The sequence below is a fragment of the Oryctolagus cuniculus genome, chromosome 10 (genome assembly GCF_051225735.1).
Source record: "Oryctolagus cuniculus isolate XC-2025 breed Fujian yellow rabbit chromosome 10, ASM5122573v1, whole genome shotgun sequence".
NCBI lineage: Eukaryota > Metazoa > Chordata > Mammalia > Lagomorpha > Leporidae > Oryctolagus > Oryctolagus cuniculus.
The window spans coordinates 92,527,378-92,548,294 of record NC_142876.1 but is presented as its reverse complement, the minus strand read 5'-3'; the positions used below and the strand labels follow the sequence as shown (position 1 = coordinate 92,548,294).

At 39.2% G+C, this 20,917-nt stretch overlaps 1 protein-coding gene across 10 annotated transcripts in view; it reads right to left on the bottom strand.

Moving 5' to 3' along the window:
• CFAP20DC (CFAP20 domain containing) overlaps positions 1–20,917 on the bottom strand; it is a 277,464-nt gene that overhangs the window by 74,839 nt on the left and 181,708 nt on the right. For 6 of the 10 annotated variants that reach the window (XM_008260862.5, XM_089306006.1, XM_051852257.3 and 3 more), the window contains one exon: positions 17,802–18,158. The exons of 2 other annotated variants lie outside the window; for them this stretch is intronic. In XM_008260862.5, the coding sequence (XP_008259084.4) occupies positions 17,802–18,158 (357 nt within the window). Of the gene's footprint in view, positions 1–17,801; positions 18,159–19,619; positions 20,187–20,917 lie in introns of all 10 variants that reach the window. 2 more of the 10 variants (XR_016214759.1, XR_011379498.2) reach the window with 1 other exon arrangement.

Here is a 20,917-nt window from a genome sequence, read left to right as displayed (position 1 = left end):
CATTGCTAATATACTAGGAGCCCATAGTTACCAGTGCAATTTACATCCAGAACTGTCATGGAACATGAAAACAATTTTGAAATTTTCTTGTACAACTGGAAATATAGGTTATACTCAGAAAGATTTTTTCCAAGATATACTAGGATTTTTAGACATTCAAATCACTATACTTAATATCCTGGTCAATGTTTTGAGACGGACACTGTCTTTTCTTGCTTCTTTTCTGCCTCATAGGGATGTAAAACACTGAGAAAATATTGTGAATAGAATTTTTGGTGTTCTTCTTAATAAAGCATTATCATCATCATAATTTGGGGTTTGTATAAGCTTATTATCTAATCATGTAATGTGGGAAATTTCTGGAAAGTTGCCTGTGGAAATTCAGTTAAATCCTTATAGTTCATAGCTCCAGCAGCATGGCACCATGAGAGGCCATGTAGTCATTAATAAGAGATTTCCTAAGTATTTAATATGCTTTGAGAATTCTTGGGGGGGCAAAACAGATATTACAAGAAGAATAAAATCCATAATCCAATGAAAAACAAATAAAAAAGGAAACAGAAATAACTCAAATTCAAAAGAGGAAGTTGAGGGGGACAATAAACACATGAAAAGATGCTCAAGATCACTACTATTAGAGACATACAAATCAAAGCCACAATAAGATACTCTTTACATCCACAAGGATGACTAAAATACAAAAGACAGACAATGAGTACTTGGGAGGATGTGGAGAAATTGGAATACTTATACATTAGTGGTGGGGCTACAAAATAGTGCAGCCACTTAGGAAAACAGTTTAGTAGTTTCTCAAAATGTGAAACATAGAGTTACCATGTGACCCAGCAACTCACTTGTTGGTAGATACCAAGAGAACAGAAAACATGTTTACACAAAACCTGGTATACAAATGCTTATAGCAGCATTATTCATAATAGTGAAATAGTGGAAACAACCAAATGTCATCAATTGATAAATGGATTTTTGTTAACCATATAATAGAATAAACTACAGTGCATGGTAGATGCTTGGCTTAGCGGTTAAAATGCTTCTCAGGACACCATGTCCCATTTAGGAGTGCCCGAGTTTGAGAACTGTCTCCACTTTCAACTCCTGCTTCCCATTAATGTGCACCTTGGGAAGCAGCAGGTGATGGCTCAAGTACTTGGGTCCCTGTCACCCACGTAGAAGACCAAGATTAAGTTCTGGACCTCTGGCTTTGGCCTGGCCCAGCTCAGTGTTTACAAGAATTTGGGAAGTGAACCAGTGGATGGATCGAAGATTTCTGTTTGTCTCTTTATTTTTCTACATTTCAAATAAAATGAAAATTAAAAAAAAAATGTCCAACAGAAAAAAAGTAGTCAAAAATTTAAAAGCTTAAAAAACTCATGGAAAACTGGTATGATAAAACTGTGTATGGAATTGAAAATTATCTGGCATCAAAAATAAACTGACCTGGGGCCAGTGCTGTGGTGCAGCAGGTTAAAGCCCTGGCCATAAGGGCGCTGGTTCTAGTCCTGGCTGCTCCTCTTCTAATCCAGTTCTCTGCTGTGGCCTGGAATAGCAATAGAAGATGGCCTAAACCCCTGGGCCCCTGCACCCACATGGGAGACCTGGAAGAAGCTCCTGGATCCTGGCTTTGGGTTAGCACAGCTCCGGCCTTTGTAGCCATCTGGGGAATGAACCAGCGGATGGAAGACCTCTCTCTCTGTCACTATCTCTCTCTGTAACTCTGTCTTTCAAATAAATAAAAAATAAGTCTTTAAAAAAAAAAACCTGACCTTTCAATTACATTTTCCATGAACTTTTTAAAAAAGGATTTATTTATTTGAAAGGCAGAGTTACAGAAAGAGAGTGAGAGACACAGATAGAGAGACCTTCCATCTGCTAGTTCACTTTCCAGATGGCCACAACAGCCAGTGATGGATCAGGCTAAAGCCAGGAGCCAAGAGCTTCATCTGGATCTCCTGACACGTGGGCATCAGGCAGGTGGAACAGCTGGGACAGGACGTGGTACCCATACAGGTTGCTGGTGTTGCAGGCAGCAACTTTACCTGTTACCCTACAATGCCAGCCCCTATTTTTCATGAATTTTTTGAAGCATTCTCACAATTCAGCAGAAAAGAATAATGAAGTACTGATACACATTACAATTTAGGTGAACCAAAAAGCCAGGCACGAAAGGCAACAAGCCATGTGATTCCATTTATATGAAATGTCCAGGATGGGCAAACACATAGATACAAAGTAGACTCAGTAAAATTATGGGTGCTAGTGGCTGGGAAAAGGGAAATGGACAGTGACTCCTAGGAGGGGTGAAGTTTCTTTGGAGTGATGAAAGCTTCCTGAAATAAAGTCATCTTGATGGCTACAGAATTTGGTGAATGCACTAAAAACTCCTAAACCGTACACTTTTCAAGACTGAATTTTGGCCGGCGCCGAGGCTCAATAGGCTAATCCTCCACCTAGCGGCGCCGGCACACCAGGTTCTAGTCCCAGTCAGGGCGCTGGATTCTTTCCCGGTTGCCCCTCTTCCAGGTCGGCTCTCTGCTGTGGCCCAGGAAGGCAGTGGAGGATGGCCCAAGTGCTTGGGCCCTGCACCCCATGGGAGACCAGGAGAAGCACCTGGCTCCTGCCTTCGGATCAGCGCGGTGCGCCAGCCGCAGCGTGCCGGCCGTGGCAGCCATTGGAGGGTGGACCAACGGCAAAAAGGAAGACCTTTCTCTCTGTCTCTCTCTCTCACTGTCCACTCTGCCTGTCAAAAAAAAAAAAAAAAAAAAAAAAAAAAAAAAAAAAGACTGAATTAGTTGGTTATGAATTAAATTTCAATAAAAAGTAGTTGGGTAATCAGATATAAAAATGAGAATAACAGCCTCCTGACATTGGGTGCAACAGTGAACAAACAACTAAGTGACTTAGTGTCCTTTTTCAGTTTTCTGTCAAGAAAATAGGGATGAAACATTCCAATGTGTCTATGGGTATGTGACTTGGCATTCCATTGCCAATGCATGTTTGTACAATTAAAGATGATATTTTAATTTTTACCACTTTTCTTTAGAAGAAGGCTTAATGTGTACTTTGTATGATTGACTCATCCTTCCAATTCATTGATTTAATGCTCAGCCCTGTATTGTGCCTGAACACTCTGGATGCTGAGACAGAAAAATAAGAGATGATATGGTAGTGGTTAAGCTGGGCAGATCTAAAGCTGCACACCAACCTCACCACTTAGCAGTTATATGTGATTGGGAATATCACCCACCCTTTCTACACCTCAAGCGTCTTCATCTCTAAAAAGGGGAGCATCATGTATACTTCATGGAATTTTTGGTGGGCTAAAAGAAATAATCCATACTAAATGCACAGCATAGTACCTGGCTAACAACTTATACTAGGGACATAACTTACGGTTTTCCCTTTAACAGAAAATGTTCGAGTATGTACCTTCCAAGCATATGTACCACTGTATTAAAATAATATGTATAATAAAAATACAGGGATTAAAATGGTTGAGATAAAAAAAATGAATGGACATCATTTAAAAATGTTCCTCTGCAACCAAGGTGAGTTATTTTTGGCCCACATATTCTGGGGGATATACATTCCACTTGAGGGGGCACTGAGTTGCCCATCAATACATGGACACCCTGTGATTATTACTGGTTCCTCTCATTTTATCTGTTTCCATTCTTCCTTTATGTATGATGTCGGGAGCTGGGGGTACAAAGAAAACAAGACCCACCCCTGCCCTTATGGAGCTCAGTCCGTAGAGACCTAACAGGTATTATATAACAGGAATTATAATCAAAACTACAATACAATATCAATCAATACTGTGATCAATAATATAACAAAGATATGACTAAGATGCTGGAGGAATGCAGCACACAAATGACTAAATGCCCAGGAGAATTACAGAAAGCCTCACAGGAGTCGAAAGTGGCTTTCAATAGGAATTAAACTTGTTGACAAATGGAATAAGTGGCCCTGGGAGCACTGAAGCGGGGGCTGGAGGAAGGCTGGCAGGGATACTGCAGTCACTAGAAGTGGTGGAAATGGATTGACTCATTAACTTATTCCATAAACACTTACAGAGGCCCTATTATCTACCAGGCACTATTGGAGTTGTTTGCTTAGAACTCTCTACTTCCATGATTTTATTTCACACAGTGGTAAAATGTATTCTGATAAAACCCTGGAAGCAGCAACCAAAAATGAACAGAGAAAAGAAACAAAATTCTTCCAGGGTCACAACTGGCAGCAGAGACAGGTAATTAACTTAGTTCCTCAAGACATTTCTGATTTCCAATCTCTTAAACCATTTAAAAAGCACCAGAAAGGCTAAATCATTTATTAATTTTTTTAAAAAAGAAGCCTTGCAATAAAGTCTTCACATTAAAGTGGACAAGATGTCATCTAACTAAATTGTACAACCGCTGAGAGGCAAAGTATCTTATGTAATTTTAACTCTGAAAGGCTCAAAATGTTATGTATATAACTCAATTTCATCTCAAAATATCCTTGTAGGAAAAGAGGGAGAAGTTATCCACCAGATTCATTTTAGGAAGAAGACAACGGGCTGGAGGCTTTAGAGTTCAGCTGCGCTCAGGCTCCCAGGTAAGTCCTTTGCTCACTAAACCATTCAAGTCATTCATTTTCATTGATCTTTCTTCAGATGTTATTGGCAGCTCAAGCTGGTGAAATTACAAAGACAATTAAGATATGACTCCTGTATTCATGGGCCTTCCATCCAGTAGGGCAACTGAGATCCATAAAGAAATAATCATAAATAAGCAGAATGTGTTAAAGTATAGCATTCACAATGACACTGAGCCTTGATAATGATGAAAAGGAAATCAGTTAAGTCCAGAAGAAAGATAAAACACAACAAACAAAAACAACCTTTCAACTTTATGACTTTTGCCCAATCTCTGGTCTCGAGATTTTAAGACAGAATGGCTTAATCAATCAAATATCTGCCTATAGAATTTTGTGAACCTCAGATAAAATCAAGTTCACTGAACTGTGTGTAACACAACTAAATTTACAGTGTGGTATGGAGAAAAATGAGCCATGGCCATGGGATAAGATCAGACCAGGAAGTACATTCTGTTCCTTATAGAAGGGAGGGGTAGAGAAGTGGGAGAAAATTGGGATGTTATTCTCATTTTGGAGCCTACTGAAATCTTCAAAATGGCCTTTAAGAATCAAGTTTGCATTGTGTAAGTATATGACACCCACAGCACAGCAGACATCATACTACAATAACTCTTAATAAAAGATGTATCGAATAATCCCTGTCTGGGGCAGTTGTTTAGCCTAGCAGTTAAGACCCTAGTTAAGATGCCTGTATCCCACATCAGAGTATTAACTCAAGTTTCCTGCTAATGTTGACCTGGGGAGGCAGTGGTGATGCCTCAAGTGACTGAGTTCTTGCCATCATTGTGGGAGAACGGGCTTGAGTTCCTGACTCCTGGCTTTAGCCCTGGAGTTGCAGCTCCAGGTGTTGCAGGCATTTGAGAAAGTCAACCAGTTGATGGGAGCTCTCTCTTTTTCAGTCTCTCAAATAAATTTTTAAAATGAGTTACAAAAAAGGCCGGCGCCACGGCTCACTAGGCTAATCTTCCACCTGTGGCGCTGGTACTCCGGGTTCTAGTCCCAGTTGGGGTGCCGGTTCTGTCCCGGTTACTCCTCTTCCGGTCCAGCTCTCTGCTGTGGCCCGGGAAGGCAGTAGAGGATGGCCCAAGTGCTTGGGCCCTGCACCCCCATGGGAGACCAGGATGAAGCAGCTGGCTCCTGGCTTCGGATCGACGCAGCGTGCCGGCCGTAGCAGCCATTTGGGGGGTGAACCAATGGAAGAAAGACCTTTCTCTCTCTAACTCTGCCTGTCCCCCCACCCCAAATGAGTTACAAGAATTCATATATCTTTCTAACTTTAAAGAAGTATCACTTATTACAAAGGGGGTGGTAGCTGCTAGAATAGAATACAAAAGGCAATACAAGAGAAGGGAGACAGACAAAATGCTTTGGCCTTTCAGAAAAGAGAGAGGCTGGGACCGGTGGTGCAGCCCAGTTAAGCTGCCATCTGCAACACTGTCATCCTTTATCAGTGCTTATTCAAGTCTTGGCTGTGCCACTTCCAATCCAGCTTCTGGCTGAAGTGCCTGGGAAGGCAGCAGAGGATTGCCGAGGTACTTGGATCACTGACACTCATGTGGGAGACCAGAATGGGGTTCCTGGCTCCTAGCATTAGCCTGGCCCAGCTCCAGCTGTTGTGACCATTTGGGTGGTTGGCCAGTGGATGGAAGACCTCTCTCCCTCTCTCTCCTTCTGTTACTCTGCCTAAACAAATAAATCTTAAAAAAAAAAAAAAAAAGAGAGAAGTCATTTTGCACAGGATCAGTTACAGCTTCCTGGAAGAGAGGCTCTTAGCTGGGCCTTGAAGAACAAGAAGGGTAGCACAGCAGCACATTCCAACCAGCAGGCAAGAAAACGTGGGGCAACCGAGAAGCATGGAACTTATACATATAGAAAAATCAATAAACAAACTAGAAAATAAAACCCAAACATTAGTGTTTTGGAAATGAGACAAGCAACACTGTTCTAAAGCAACAACGATAGAAACACCCACAATTTAATGAAGCCTTTGGAAGACGAAATGGGTTTCCCTGCCCAAGTCAAAGAGTTTACCAAAAGACATATTTTGACAGTCTATCAAAAGATGCAAATGCCCCTCAGAATAGAATAGAGAACTAAACGGTATAAAATTTGCACAGTGCAACACTATACAGCAATAAAATGAGAGCAATATGGAATTTCATGAACAAAATGCTAAGTGAGAGAAGCCACACTAGATGCTGGACAAGTTAATCTTGGGAAGTCAGTTGTGAGGGGCAAGCGACAGGAAGGGAGCATATCAGGCCTACTCGGGTGCTGGCACTGTTTTTTCTTGATGCAGGTGTTAAAAAGGTTTGTTCAGTTTGTGAATATTCATCAGAGCATGCGCTTGTGGCATGCACACTGCCCCATGTTCAACAACAAAAGGAATTTTAAGGCTCAAAAAAGATTTCCCAGAAAGTGATTATTTGTTAATTATTGGCAAGTCACTCTGTATAATTCTAGTGGGAAAAAAGCATGTTGTAAATGCAGCTGAGAGGTCAGAACCTACTGACGGTTTAAAATTTACATTTACTATTTAAGAATTTAATAGCTGCATTCAGAAAATTCTGGAAGTTTTTTTTTGGACTCCTACACAGAAAGAAAAGTACTAGAAAATTCCATTTTCCAAAGGTAATTTTAAACTTTAACTGCCATTTTTATTTGAGGGTTAATCTCCTAGCCATTACTGTTTACTGAAAGTATTTAATCTCTACACTGATCGTTTATATAATGGCTGATGGCACATTAGTATCCCAGGGCATCTCTTCCCCAACTAGCACTCCTGAGGCACCTGTCTCCTCATGGGTTTGTCCTGATTTTCCAAAGAAAACAAAAACATTAGAGAAGATAAATTTCTTCAATAAAAATTTGATAAGTAGGATGCTAACCTTAGCATTAGAATACTGGGGGAAAGGAAATGTTCTATAGATGCCCCTCAACTTACAATGGGGTTATGTCCTGATAAACCCATTTCACCGTAAATTAAACTATGATTAGGTTAGAAGTGCACCTACTATAGCTAAACCACAGAACATCCCAAGTTGGCAACACAGTGCAATGTAAAGTCTTGGCTGTTTTTTCTTGTGACTGTGAGGCTGACAGGGAGCTGCCCTCCCTGCTGCTGCCCAGTGTCAGAGTCAGTATTGTACTGCTTACTGCTAGCCCAGAAAAAGTCAAAATTTAAAATGTCAAGTATGGATTCTACTGAATGAGTATGCCTTTCTCATCACGAAAAGTCAAAAAATTTTGAGTTGAATCATGGGTAAGTCAAACCCATCTATAGTGGCTTTGGCTGAACAGTCAATGCATTTTCATGGATTCAAACTTCTGAAAGTCGCTTAATTCCTGTCAAGTTTTTCTACCTGTAATTTCTGAAGCTTTAACTTGCTCTTCTTTATTAGAGTACATGGCACATTATTTGCATGCGGGGATGTTCAGAAATGGAGAGTATCAAAATGTCCTAATGACTTCTGTAATTCTATATTATCATCCAAATTTTAGATAATTCCATTTTTAATCATTGTAACATACTTCTATTCAAGGTCATTTTGCCTTTGCAAATAATGAAACACTTGATGGAATGAAAGGGAAAGAATAATGAGCAACAGAGGAGTTTGTACTGAAAAATATTCACAGAGAAGGCAGAGGGCTATAAGCAAGTTCCACTCAGAAAATTTTTATACCAAATTCTTTTGCTGGCAGCACAAATGTTATATAATCATCAAATTTTGTAGTTTCAGCATATTTTCAGAAACTGATCACGACTCTTGTTTTTTTAGAGACAAGGAAATAATGCAATTTAGACAAAACATCAAATGTTAGACTGTTTTCCAAAAGCTATTAGTAAGCAGTGTCCAATTTGATAAGTGAAACATTCTTCCCGTTGTTAGCACTATGGTTGATGAAATGCTACTAGTTTTTCCCCGGTTCAGTTCAATCTATCAGCCATGAAACTATGCATCTGCAAGTTAGCTTCTGAACAAGGTAAGCACACACAGGGTGGTCTCTGGGGAATGACCACACAGATTCCATTTCTTGCTTCTAAATGCTTTTTTCTCTTCAGGGCATCCCTGCAAAAACACCCACATGTTAACTGGCAGAAGGCACACATTAATTCATTCGGTGCAGCACTTGATTCAACCATAAACACAGAGCAAGAAGCACACAATCATAATCGCTCTCACATATTGAACGGTATCTGTAAACTAACTTCTGGAATCTTATGTATGTACAATGATTTTATTTGCTACAGAATGTCAGGCATACAGGTCTACATTTCTAACTCTCAGCACTAGGAAAATACCCAGCAGGATAACGGGCTTGGTGTTCTACAATGCTCCATTCTCATTTCATGTTCATAATAAGCATTATTCTCCTCAAGTCTATAGATGATGTAATTGAGGCTTAGAAAGATCAAGAAGTATGTCCAAGATCACAAACGTAAGAGGGAGCAAAGCCAGGACTCTGGCTAGTGTTCTGAGCCACGGTGCCATGGATCTTGACTTCCCAGTTTTGAAGAATAAAACAATAGAAAGACTGGACAGAGAGCTCTGTCTGGGGAAGGCTGTTGTTAACAAGTGGTCCAGAGCAGCCTGAGACCAGCGGGTATGAGGAAGACTCTGTAAAGGAGGCAGAGGGGCACCTCTAAGTGTCCCTGCAAAGTTGAGCCACAGCAATGAACATGTGGGCAACACGTGGGCCAATCCGCCACAGAAAAAGCTGTTTTGAAACAATGCAATATTGTTGTAGCCAAAGCAAGTAAGGGGTCAGAAACACATTTATGAATCCTTCAAACAATGGGGCATTGTTGGAAAAACAGCTGTAAATGCATTCTTGAGTAGCAAATACAAACAGAGACAGATGGTCTCCCTTTGAACAAACAGTATTATATACCCTAGAATGTGCAGAATTTTAAATGATCGAATGTTTTTAAAATTCTATAATTTCATTCTTAGTTTGTAGAACACATATTGCATAGATTTTTATTACTTTTCAAAAATATATGGTAGATTCCCTACTCCAATACTGAGCTCACAAGCATCAAGGAGGAAGGTGATGAAACAAATCCTTTTCACATTATCCAAAGGAAATTGTTTCACAATTAGAAGAAAACAATTTGCTCACATTGCATTGCACTATAGCTTAAAATATCTTTAAAAATGTCCTTCCATAATTCAGTTTTGATACTCAGAAATGGATTTATGAAAGTTAAAATCAAATTTTACATGATTCATTTTACCATTCTTTTACTATAAAAACATGTTTTTATTTTTCCTAAAAAGAACATTGAGGTTTTTAATTTGTAGGATATTTTCTTATGAAAAAAACCTTTCTTCAAGGATCTCAAACTTTTTCTGGAGCCACAAAGCCTGTATCTAAGTCTGTTTGTTTGTTTAAAGATGCACATAATGGCACTTTCAAGTTTAAAATGGTGCATTCAAAATCGTTTGAATACAGTTATATGTGCGGAAAAGTTTAATTACTAGCTATCTACATGGTTGCAATACTACCCAGAGGGCTGTACTTCTTTCTTAATTAAAAATATTTAAACTTAATAATAGAGAACTCTATTAAAATATGAATAAAACATTACAAGGAAGAAGTTTACCAAGTCATTAACAAATCAATCCCAGTAAGCATTTCCTAAGAGTAATTAATACTCTTCCATATCAGGGGGTTAGAAAGACAGTTCCCCATGTACCCAGTTTTCTAAGAGCCTGTAATTTTCCTTTGCCACAAAGTCGCTTCACTTGGGCACTTTGGGGAGCACAGATTTTCAATGGGATGCTCCTTGCAATTCTTGATTGCAAAATCTTGATGGCTAAGTTCCTCCTACAATCTTTCACAGCCCAGTAAATATGATTATCAACTGCCGAGTTGTTTAAGTTCCAACTTAGGAGGGAACCTTTATATCGCCTGTTTCCTCTTCTCCATATGCTGTTAGTTCTACCTCTCAAACATTCCAGTTGTCTACCAGTTCCCTTCATGTCTACTCTAAATTCTCAGTTTAAGCCCTTAATTGCTTTCTCTGCCTCCATTCCTGTCCTGTTGCATCCATTCTTGACAGATAGAAGAATGCTTCTGAATGTTTATCAGACAACATGGCTGTCTTGCTTAAAATCCTTTCAAGTTTGCTGCTGCAGTTGGAACAAAGATCACTCTAGTCACCAAAGCCCTCCTGGCCTTATATGACCTGAGCCCTGTTCACCCTCCCACCTCATCCTCTTCTACTTGCTCCTTGATTACATGTCTCAATGACATGGATTCTCTCTTCTTCCTCAAAGATGCATATTTCAGGAGATTTCTATCTAGCTGTTCCTAATCCCTAAAACACTATTTCCAGGTTCTTTGCCTGGCTGAATTCTCCCTAGACTTCAGCTCTTAGCTCAAAAGTCAGTTATTCAGATATCACATAAAGGCATCTACCATTCCGTCCAACCTTGCTGCGCTATTCCATCGTCCTATTTCTTCTCACACCCTTATCATAGTTGGTACTTATTTGCTTGTTGTCTATTGCCCAATAGATTTAAGCTCCTGAGGAGAGAGGCCTTATCTTAGTCATGTTGTACTTCCAGAACCTGGGAGGGTGTTTGACCTAGTAGGCACTAAAGAGAAGAGATACGACTATGTACCCAGAGCCAACATATTTGTATTATATCATCCTGAGGCCCTTTGTTTTTAGAGACATAGCTTAGGGGGTGGAAATCCCCAAGATGCACATATTCTAAATATATGGACTAGCTGCATTTATATTAGTATTAGAAGGATTTCTAGATTCAGGATAATTCTCAAAATTTTCATATGTCATCAAGTATTTTTCCTAAGTCATACTAATAGCATCATTCTAGGCTCCTTGAACTCACTACATATGTGTGAAGAATTGAATAGAGCACAAAAGTCAAAATCAAAAAATCTTAACTATTTTGTAATAACGAAAAAATTTCCATTCAAATGAAATTCATTTGTGGAGGCAATTAGAAAAGAAAAAGGAATAAGAAGAATCCAGATTGGCAAAGAAGCAGCAAAATTTAACTTGCATCTGTTTCCCATAACATGATCTTGTTTATAGGAAATTACAAAGTAAAAACAAAACCAAAAAACTCACATTCAAAAACTACTAGAAGTAACAAAAGAGACTCACCAAGGTTGTAAGATAAAAAAAATATGAAAAATCAACTATATCTCTAAACACTGGAAATGAACAAAGAAAAATGAGATTAAGAAAATAATTTCACTTCCAGTCCAGCTCTCTGCTGTAGCCCAGGAAGGCAGTGGAGGATGGCCCAAGTGCTTGGGCCCTGCACCGGCATGGGAGACCAGGAGGAAGCACCTGGCTTCTGGCTTCAGATTGGCGCAGCACGTCGGCCACAGCAGCCATTTGGGGGGTGAACCAATGGAAGGAAGACCTTTCTCTCTGTCTCTCTTACTGTCTAACTGCTTGTCAAAAAAAAAAAAAAAAAAAAAAAAAAAAAAAAAAAAGAAAAGAATTTCATTCACAATAGTATCAAAATTAATAAAATTCTTAGAAATGAATTTAATATAAGCAGCACAAGATTTATATGGTGAAAACTACAAACATTTATGAAAGAAATTAAAGAACATTTAAAAAGATATAAAGACATATGATAGGCTGGTTAAGTTTATTACCATGAAGATAGTACTAATATTCCTCAAATCCCTACCAAAACCCATTGGCCATTTTTGCAGAAACTGACAACCTGATCCTCACATTTATATGGAAGTGCAAGGACCCCATTAAGAAAAAGCAGAGAAAAGTTGAAGAATCCATACTTCCTGACTTCAGAGGTTACTACTGAGCTATGGTGATCAAGATGATGTGGTACCAGCATGGGGATAGATACAAAGTTCAGTGGAATGGAATCACAACACCACAAACAGCACTTGAAGTATGGTCAACTCATTGCAGGAAAGAACTGTCTTCAAAAAATGGTACCTGAACAATTAGAAATCCATGTGAAACATGTAGGTAGGCCTTACCTCACACCACACACAAAAGTGAAGTCAAAATGGATCACAGAAGTAGATTCAAGGGTTAAAATAATAAAACTCTTAGATAAAGAAATAGAATAACGCTTTTGTGGGTTGGGGCTAGGCACTGGCTTCTGAGATATAACAACAAATGCACAAGCAACAGAAGAAAAAACAGATAAACTAGACTTCATCAAATGAAAGCTTCTGTGCTCAGAGGACACAATAAAGAAATGAAAAGACAATCCACAGAATGGAAGAAAATGTCTGCAAATCATATAGTTGATAAGGGACTTTCACCCAAAATATACTAAGAATTCTTAAAAATGAACTATAACAATTTAAATACAGGTAAAGGATCTGAATAGGAATTTTCCCAAAAGAGATGTACAGTTAATAAGTACATGTGGGTGAAGCTGCCTCCTGCACTGCCAGCATCTCTGGTGGGTACCCGTCAGCATCCTGGCTGCTCCATTTCTGATCCAGTTCCCTGCTGATGGCCTGGGAAAGCAGCAGAGGATGGCCCAAGTGCTGGGCCCCTGCGATGCACATGAGAGTCCTGGATGAGGCTCCTGGCTTCTGGCTTCGGTTTGGCTCAGTCCTGGTTGTCACAGCCACTTGGGGAGTGAACCAGTGGATTAAAGATCTCTCTTCCTCTGTCTTTCTGTCTCTGTAACTTTTTTTCATAAGCTAGAAAGTTTTATTTAAGGTATACAAACTTCATGCATAAACACAAATTTAGGAACATATCTCTGTATAACTTTGGCTTTCAATTAAATAAATGAAAAAAAATTTTTTTACAGATAATATCTGGCCAGGCATTTGACCTGGAAGTTCCGCCACTGCTGGAATATGGGATGCCTGAATCCCATATCAGAGTACTTGGGTTTGATGCCTGCCTCTTGCTCCTGAGACTAGCTTCCTGGAGGGAGGCAGTGGTGATGGCTCAAGTAGTTGAGTTCCTGCCACATATTTGGGAGACTTGGATTGAGTTCTTGGTGCCTGGCTTTGCCACCCCTACTTCCCCCATTGATATGGTCATCTGGGAAGTGAACCAGTGAATAGGATCTCCCTTCCTCTTTCTCTCTCTCTGCTCCTCAAATGAATAATAACACAAAAAGATAACATCATTAGTCACTGAGAAATGCAAATCAGAATCATAGTGGAAAGCCACTTCCTATCCATTAAGATGGCTTATATGCAAAAGGCAGACATGAAGAAATGCTGACTAGGATGCAGAAAAACTGGAATCCTCATTCACTGCAGGTGGGAATGCAAAATGGTGTTACCCCTTTGGAAAAGTTTTGCAGTTCCTCAAAAATTAATCACAGAGTTCCACACGACTTAGCAATTCCATTCCTAGGTTTATACACTGGATTATTAAAAATATATGTCCATATGAAAACTTGTACACAAATGTTTCACAGTAGCAACATTCATAACAGCCAAAAAAAAAAAAAAAAAGAAACAATCCAATCAAAATGTCCATCAACTGATGAACAAATATCGACAATCCATACAATGGATTCAGGCATAAAAAGGAATGAAGTATTATGATATGGCTGGGCCTTGAAAAACTACTAAGTGAAAGAAATCAGACACAAAAGGCCATGCATTGTATGATTTCATTGATAAGAAATATCCAAATTAGGCAAAATCACAAAGACACAGAGTAGATTAATAGCTCCAAGGGGCTTTGGGGCAGAGGTAATAGAGTGGCTGCTAGCGGGTACTGGATTTCTTTTGGGGAGATGAAAATGATTTAAAATTAAATAGTGGCAAGAGTTGCACAGTTCTGTGAATATGCTGAAAACCAACGGGGTAGGCAGTTGGCACAGTGATTGAGATGCTGCAAGGGACATCTGCATCTTACCTCAGTGCCTGGGTCCAGGCCCTGCCTCTAATCCTGACTCCAGCTTTCTGCTAATGTGCATCTTGGGAAGCAGCAGGTGACGGTTCAAGTATTTGGGTCCCTTCTACTCACATGAAAGACTGGCTTTGGCCTAATCCAGCCTCGGCTGCTGCAGGCATTTAGGGAGTAAACTATCAGATGGGAGATCTACGTGTATCTCTGTCTTTCAATTAAATAAATAAATAGCAGATTGAATTGTGTACTTTGAAAGGATAAAGCCTTTTTGTCTGAAATCAATTTCAATGAAATATTTATTTACAAACACGTCATTCCTATGGGTCTCCAGGATCTGGGGAAAAATCCCTTTGTGGAGCAAGTAGGTGTACAATGACCTTCAGGGTGACTCACTTTCAGATTTTTAGCTGTAAACACCAAGTGAAGAAGACACTGGTTACCAGCACCTGTTCACTGTGGGAATGAACAGAGAGGGAAAGGGGGGGAGAGAGAGAGAGAGAGAGAGAGAGAGAGAGAGAGAGAGAGAGAGATTTTCCATCTGCTGATTTACTCCACAGATTGTCACAATGGCCAGAGGTGAGCCAGACCAAAGTGAGGAGCTCCATCCTGGTTTCCCACATGGGGTGCAGCAGCCCAAACACTTGGGCCATCTTCCACTGCTTTCCCCAGACCATTAGTGGGGAGGTGGATTGGAAGTAGAGCAGCCAGAACACAAACCAGTACCTATGTGGGATACTGGTGTTGCTGGCAGTGGCTTTAGCTGCTATGTCACAATGCTGGCCCCATGAACTTCTTTTTTAAAGGTGGCTCTGGAAGAAGACTTCATTTTTATTACAAATTCACTTTGAAATGAAGCAAGAATGCCTATGTCTTCAACAATTTTATATCATATTAAAAGATGATCAGATTTGCAAATGTGAGCTGCAGATTGCAGTGATCATGCAGGTTGTTATGAGATAAAATTGTGTTAGGGTGAATTCTGACATTGAGGTTCAAATTCCTTTGCACAAGGGGGAAGCAATGTCTTTGCACCTTCAACCAAAAATAAAGCTTCTTGCTCCTGTTCATCCCTTTGAAGCTACTGCTCCAAGTTTCTTTAGCTGTAAACTGGAATAGTAGTTTCTTATAGGGATCTTGTGGGGAAGAAGAGACATGTCTACCTCTAAGGAGTATTAAAATATCTGCAGTGAGCAGTACTAAAAAAAGTCTTTTGAAAAAATTCAACTGGTTTCTGGGTCTTATCCTAAAAGCCTCTAAAATGAAGATAATGGGTGACAGCAAATGTCTTGCTCTTCTTTCCAACACTGGTCTCTTAACTTCTTTTATTATTCCCTAGTAGTAAAAAGTACTCCTTTTTTTTGGCAATGTGTTCTGCTGTGTGGCGAGGTACTTCAAGTTCATGTGTGTCTGAAGTTTCCAAGCTTAATTTTGTAGTCTGCTTTAATTTGTAGAGAAAAATGGAGAGACTAAAAATAAGCAGTTTTTTGGATGCCAGATTCCACTTCCTAGAAGGTGGTGGCAAATACATTAGAGGGTGGTGCTGGCATTCTGGTGGACCTTGTGATGCAGACATCACACATCAGAGTGCCAACTGGAGTCCTGGCTATTCTACTTCCAAATTGGCTTACAGCTAATTCACCTTGGAAGGTTGTAGATAATGGTCCAAATACTTGGGTCCTAGTAGATTAGGATGGAGTACCTGACTTCTTGTTTTGGTCTGTCCGAGCTCTGGTTGTTGTGGTCATTTGGGGAGTGAACCAGTAGATGGAAGATTCTCTCTTTCTCGCTCTCTCTCAAGTAATTAATAAGTCTTAAATCTTAAATAATAAATTAAAAAAAGAAATTAGGGGGGAAACTTAACGGGATGTTAGTTTGTTTCTCTTTCTGACAACCCAGTATTGGCTACAGTTGAGGGAAGTAGACTGGTAGAATAAACCTCTTATTAGCTACTTTCAAATTTGTTAGCACAGCCAAAGGGGAAAAATATAAGGAAGAACCAGAACATTTGTTTTAAAAGTATTTCTACATGCAAAAATATTACTGACAATTTTCATCCTTAAATTACCATAAAACAAATCCATTCTCATTAGGTTAAGTGCTATACTATTTTCTCCTGTACACACACACATGCACATAAATGTGATATAAAAATTTCTACATTTTAGTTTTATTTCTGGCTATTTCTTGTAGAGAGGTTCTCACATTTCTCCAACTTAACACCTGTTCTGCAGCACAGCATAACAGTTTTGGGTAGTAGTTCCAGAATCAGAAAATCTAGGTTCAATTAACTAACCAGCTCACCTAACTAGCTGTTGCTCTTGAACAAACTGTGTAACCAATCTAAACTTTAGTTTCCTCTTCTGAAAATGAGGATGATGACAGCCGCTCTTGGTGTCTTGGTGAGGATTAAAGGAAATACTTTAAGGAAAAGGTCTTGGTACACTGACTGACTGACATATGGTAATTATTCAAGAAATATTAGCTCCTTCTGCTTTGTTGATGACAATGATGTGTATGTCCACCACCTGTGCTCGGTAGCAATGAATCCACTCCAAATTTCGTAGAATGTAATTGAACTGAAACTTCACTTTGTAACACATATGAGACACATAGGACATGACATATAAAGAAAACCTTTAACGTTAACAAATAGGAACATCCATGTCATTTGTTCCACACTTTTTCAGTTCAGCTTACAGAGAACTGAAGGAAGCAAAGCACTAACACACAGGGAGGAGGAAAAAATCAATCTGATGGACATGAATATAGCCACCCTACCAGCCTAGGGATTTATTTGATGACACTGCTTTCCTGTTAACCTTCACTCATATCATCTATTATTTGGGGAACTGCTGCAGAGAGACCAGAAAGTGAACAGAATAATGATGTTTTTATGGCTCCTAATGTAGACTGTTATTGAAAATCTGTCAATTTTACTGGCAAGCTTTTGGCACAAAAATAAGATCCTCATTTATAATTTGCATTCAGTGCTAACTAAAATCATGGGAAGTAACTGGAAAATAAAAAAAATAACCGTTACGATGAAAACCACATAATTATCTTTCTCATTAAAAACATAAGGCATTCTATTATCATTAGGATGTGCAATATACTCTTTAACTGCTGCTGTTACTGAACTAAAACACATCTGAATAGGAAAGAAAATACATTACTAATCACCCAAATGATGAAAAATAGATACTGCTAAAAGTGGGTGCAAAGTGGAACAGAACAGACACAACAGGAGGCACCACTTGCATATGTCAAGCACGGCAGAGGCACTTACAGACACTTCAGGGATTGGTTTCAACTTTTCAGCTGTGATTTCCTTCAGGGAGGTTTTGTTTAGTGAAGTTGGCACTTGACGGGCTGGTAGAGCCTCTGCTTTGATAAGGGGGTCTGGAGTTTTCTGAGAAGATCCACAGCTTCCTCTAGGGGGAGAAAGACAAGGTGCGGGCAACAGACTCCTTTGCAGGTCATTTCTATCTTCTTGCTTTGCCAAGGAACCCTGGCTTCCCAATGCTTCTGGACATCCTCTCCTTGTCCACCCTGCAGAGCTGCCCAGCGTGTTCTCTAATGTTAACTGAGTTAATCCTGAAGGACTAGTTGTGGAGCCTGGAGAACCCTGGAGACTGTTGTAACCCTACATTGGGGAACAAAGTGAAAATAACTGTGAGCAGAAATCTGTGGTATTAAATTATTGAACATAAGTTCTTAATGAGTTCATATAAAAGTCTATGAATAAAGACAACAATATAAATACGATTTTTTACTATAATCTTTACAGAAAAAAATCTCACTAAAAATAGCAAAGCACATAGGTCTATATCTTGTGCTAAGATGCTCTGTTGTGTGGTATTCAGTTTAGATAAGGTACTTTTTTAAACATTTAAGAAATAGTCACTTATTCCAAAGAATATCTGAAAAAGTATCCATAGGAAATTGTTTAAAACAACTAACAATTGTACACTTTGATTTCCTGGTAAGCTAACTCCATGGAAAAGAAATAACCAGAACTTACAGTATTCAGTCTATTTAAGCAAGAAAATGTTACTCTAAATACAAGTGGGTGTAGGACAGCATTTCTGCCTTACTGTAGGGTAGTTTTATTTTTTTCAAGAGTAAAAGATATTGGATCATGTATTATAAAGTATTTTTCTTACATGAAAATTTAAAGTATATAAACTATATTTTTCTTCAAAACAAGAGCTTTATTCAATATAATAGCTTGGGAAGCTGAAAGTCAAAGCTTGAAAAATTTTAAAGGGTTTAGTTCTACAATTACCCATAGAAAAGCCAAAGTTTAAATTTTCAAAATCTGAGAAAGGAAGAATTATTTACATAAAATTAGTGGTCATGCAAGTAAACAACGGCAATGAGAAGTACAGTGCTAATTCATCTGGTAGATTTTTTAATGCTATAAAATATACATTTAAAGAAATAACTGTGATAACAACATTTGTCCTTCAAGATTTTTCAATCTGACTTATTTATTTAAATATATAATAAATAAATGAGAACTAAGGAGGAACTCAGAACAGTGAATAAGAAAACTAATAAAAGCAGAGACTTTAAAGACATTATTTAGTATTTTACATTTGGTAAGCTATTTCTCTCCTCCTCTGTTTATAAACACACAGAAGCAAACACGAAGTTATTTCCAAAGTTTGGCATTTCTGAACATTTAGGTGATCAACTGCACAGTTCAATTTCTTCTTGAATGTTTGGCCATGTTATACACTCAACATAAAGAAATTGGCTCTTCAGAAGACATGAAGTACAAGAGGTCATCAAAAAATTCATGAAAATGCATCTTATGAAAAAACTATGCATGGATTTCATATTTTTTTGCACTAAATCAAACATCTGTTGATTTTATTTTTCCACAAACTTTTAAAGCACCCTCATTGTCAAAGGTGAAAGAGTCTGCTCTAGATTGGGCATGGGACAGGAAAAGATTTGTCAGTTTTCAATTAAAAGCAATCTATCATTATTCTGCCTCTCTTCCTTCCTAAAGTTGTAATTTACTTATTTATTTGAAAGTCAGTCACACACACACACACACACACACACACACAGAGAGAGAGAGAAAGAAAGAGAGAACCTTCCATCTCCTGGTTTATTCTTCAAATGCCCCAAACAGCTGGACTGGGTCAGGTTGAATCCAGGGGCCTGGATCTCCATCCAGGTCTCCAGCACGAGCAGCATGAACCCAAAGCCTTTTGAGTTCTCCAACTCTGATCTTATTTAGACAAGGTCATAGTCAAAGTAAAAAGTTTTGAAATCCATGTATATGGGAAGCAGTTTTCAAAAAGACCATGGAAAATACATATTATGGAAAAACTATGCATATATATGTTAAATCAATGAGGGAGAAACTTAATTATACAAAGTTCCCAGGCAAAAATAAAGAGAGTGAGGATATTTCTGCCCTTGCAAAAGTTCTTGCATGGGCTCAATGGTGGGCACTGGGCAACCCTTTCTGCTCGAAGCCACTCACTGCTCAGTCAGTGAGTCTGAACTTCCCCACTTCTGTGGGCACCCTCACAGTGTTCAGACAGTTGGGAACCCTGCCTTCAAGAAATAACTAGCAAGAGTGCCAAAAATACATGAAAAATGCATGGAGTTCTAAGTGACTATGGAATAGAGTGGTGATATTTCTTTTTTATCCCTGCAGAGATAAAAAAAAGAAAGAATCAGGATTTAGTCTTTTTAGAGAATGCAAACGAAAAATATAGCAAACATTTCCCAAGCCTTAGTTCTAGGAAAGTACTAGGGTAACTAGAATAGGTGTTTTCTTTTTTTTTGAAAGATTTTATTTACTTATTTGAGAGGTAGAGTTAGACATAGGGAGAGACAGAAAGAAAGGTCTTCCTTCCTTTGGTTCACTCCCCAAATGGCCGCAACGGCTGGAGCTATGCCAATCCGAAGCCAGGAGCCAGGAGCTTCTTCTGGGTCTCCCACATGAGTGCAGGGGCCCAAGTACTTGGGCCATCTTTTACTGCTTTCCCTAGCCACAGCAGAGAGCTGGACTGGAAGAGGAGCAGCGGGGACTAGAACCAGCACCCATATGGGATGACGGCGCTGGAGGCAGAGGATTAACCAAGTGAGCCACGGTACTGGCCTCTGAATAGGTGTTTTATAAGTTGGTCTGGCTGTTAAGACAGGTCTATCTCTATTTCAAGTTTAAAAAAAATTCTAGTTTCAATTCCTATAATTGTTACATACAATTGGCAGTGGGATTTCTGTGATCAAAGGATCCTCCACTCAGGATGGCCCAAGTCTTTGGGGCCCTGCACCTGCATGGGAGACCAGGAAGAAGCACCTGGCTTCTGGCTTCAGATCGGCACAGTACCAGCCATGGCAGCCATTTGGGGAGTGAACCAATGGAAGGAAGACCTT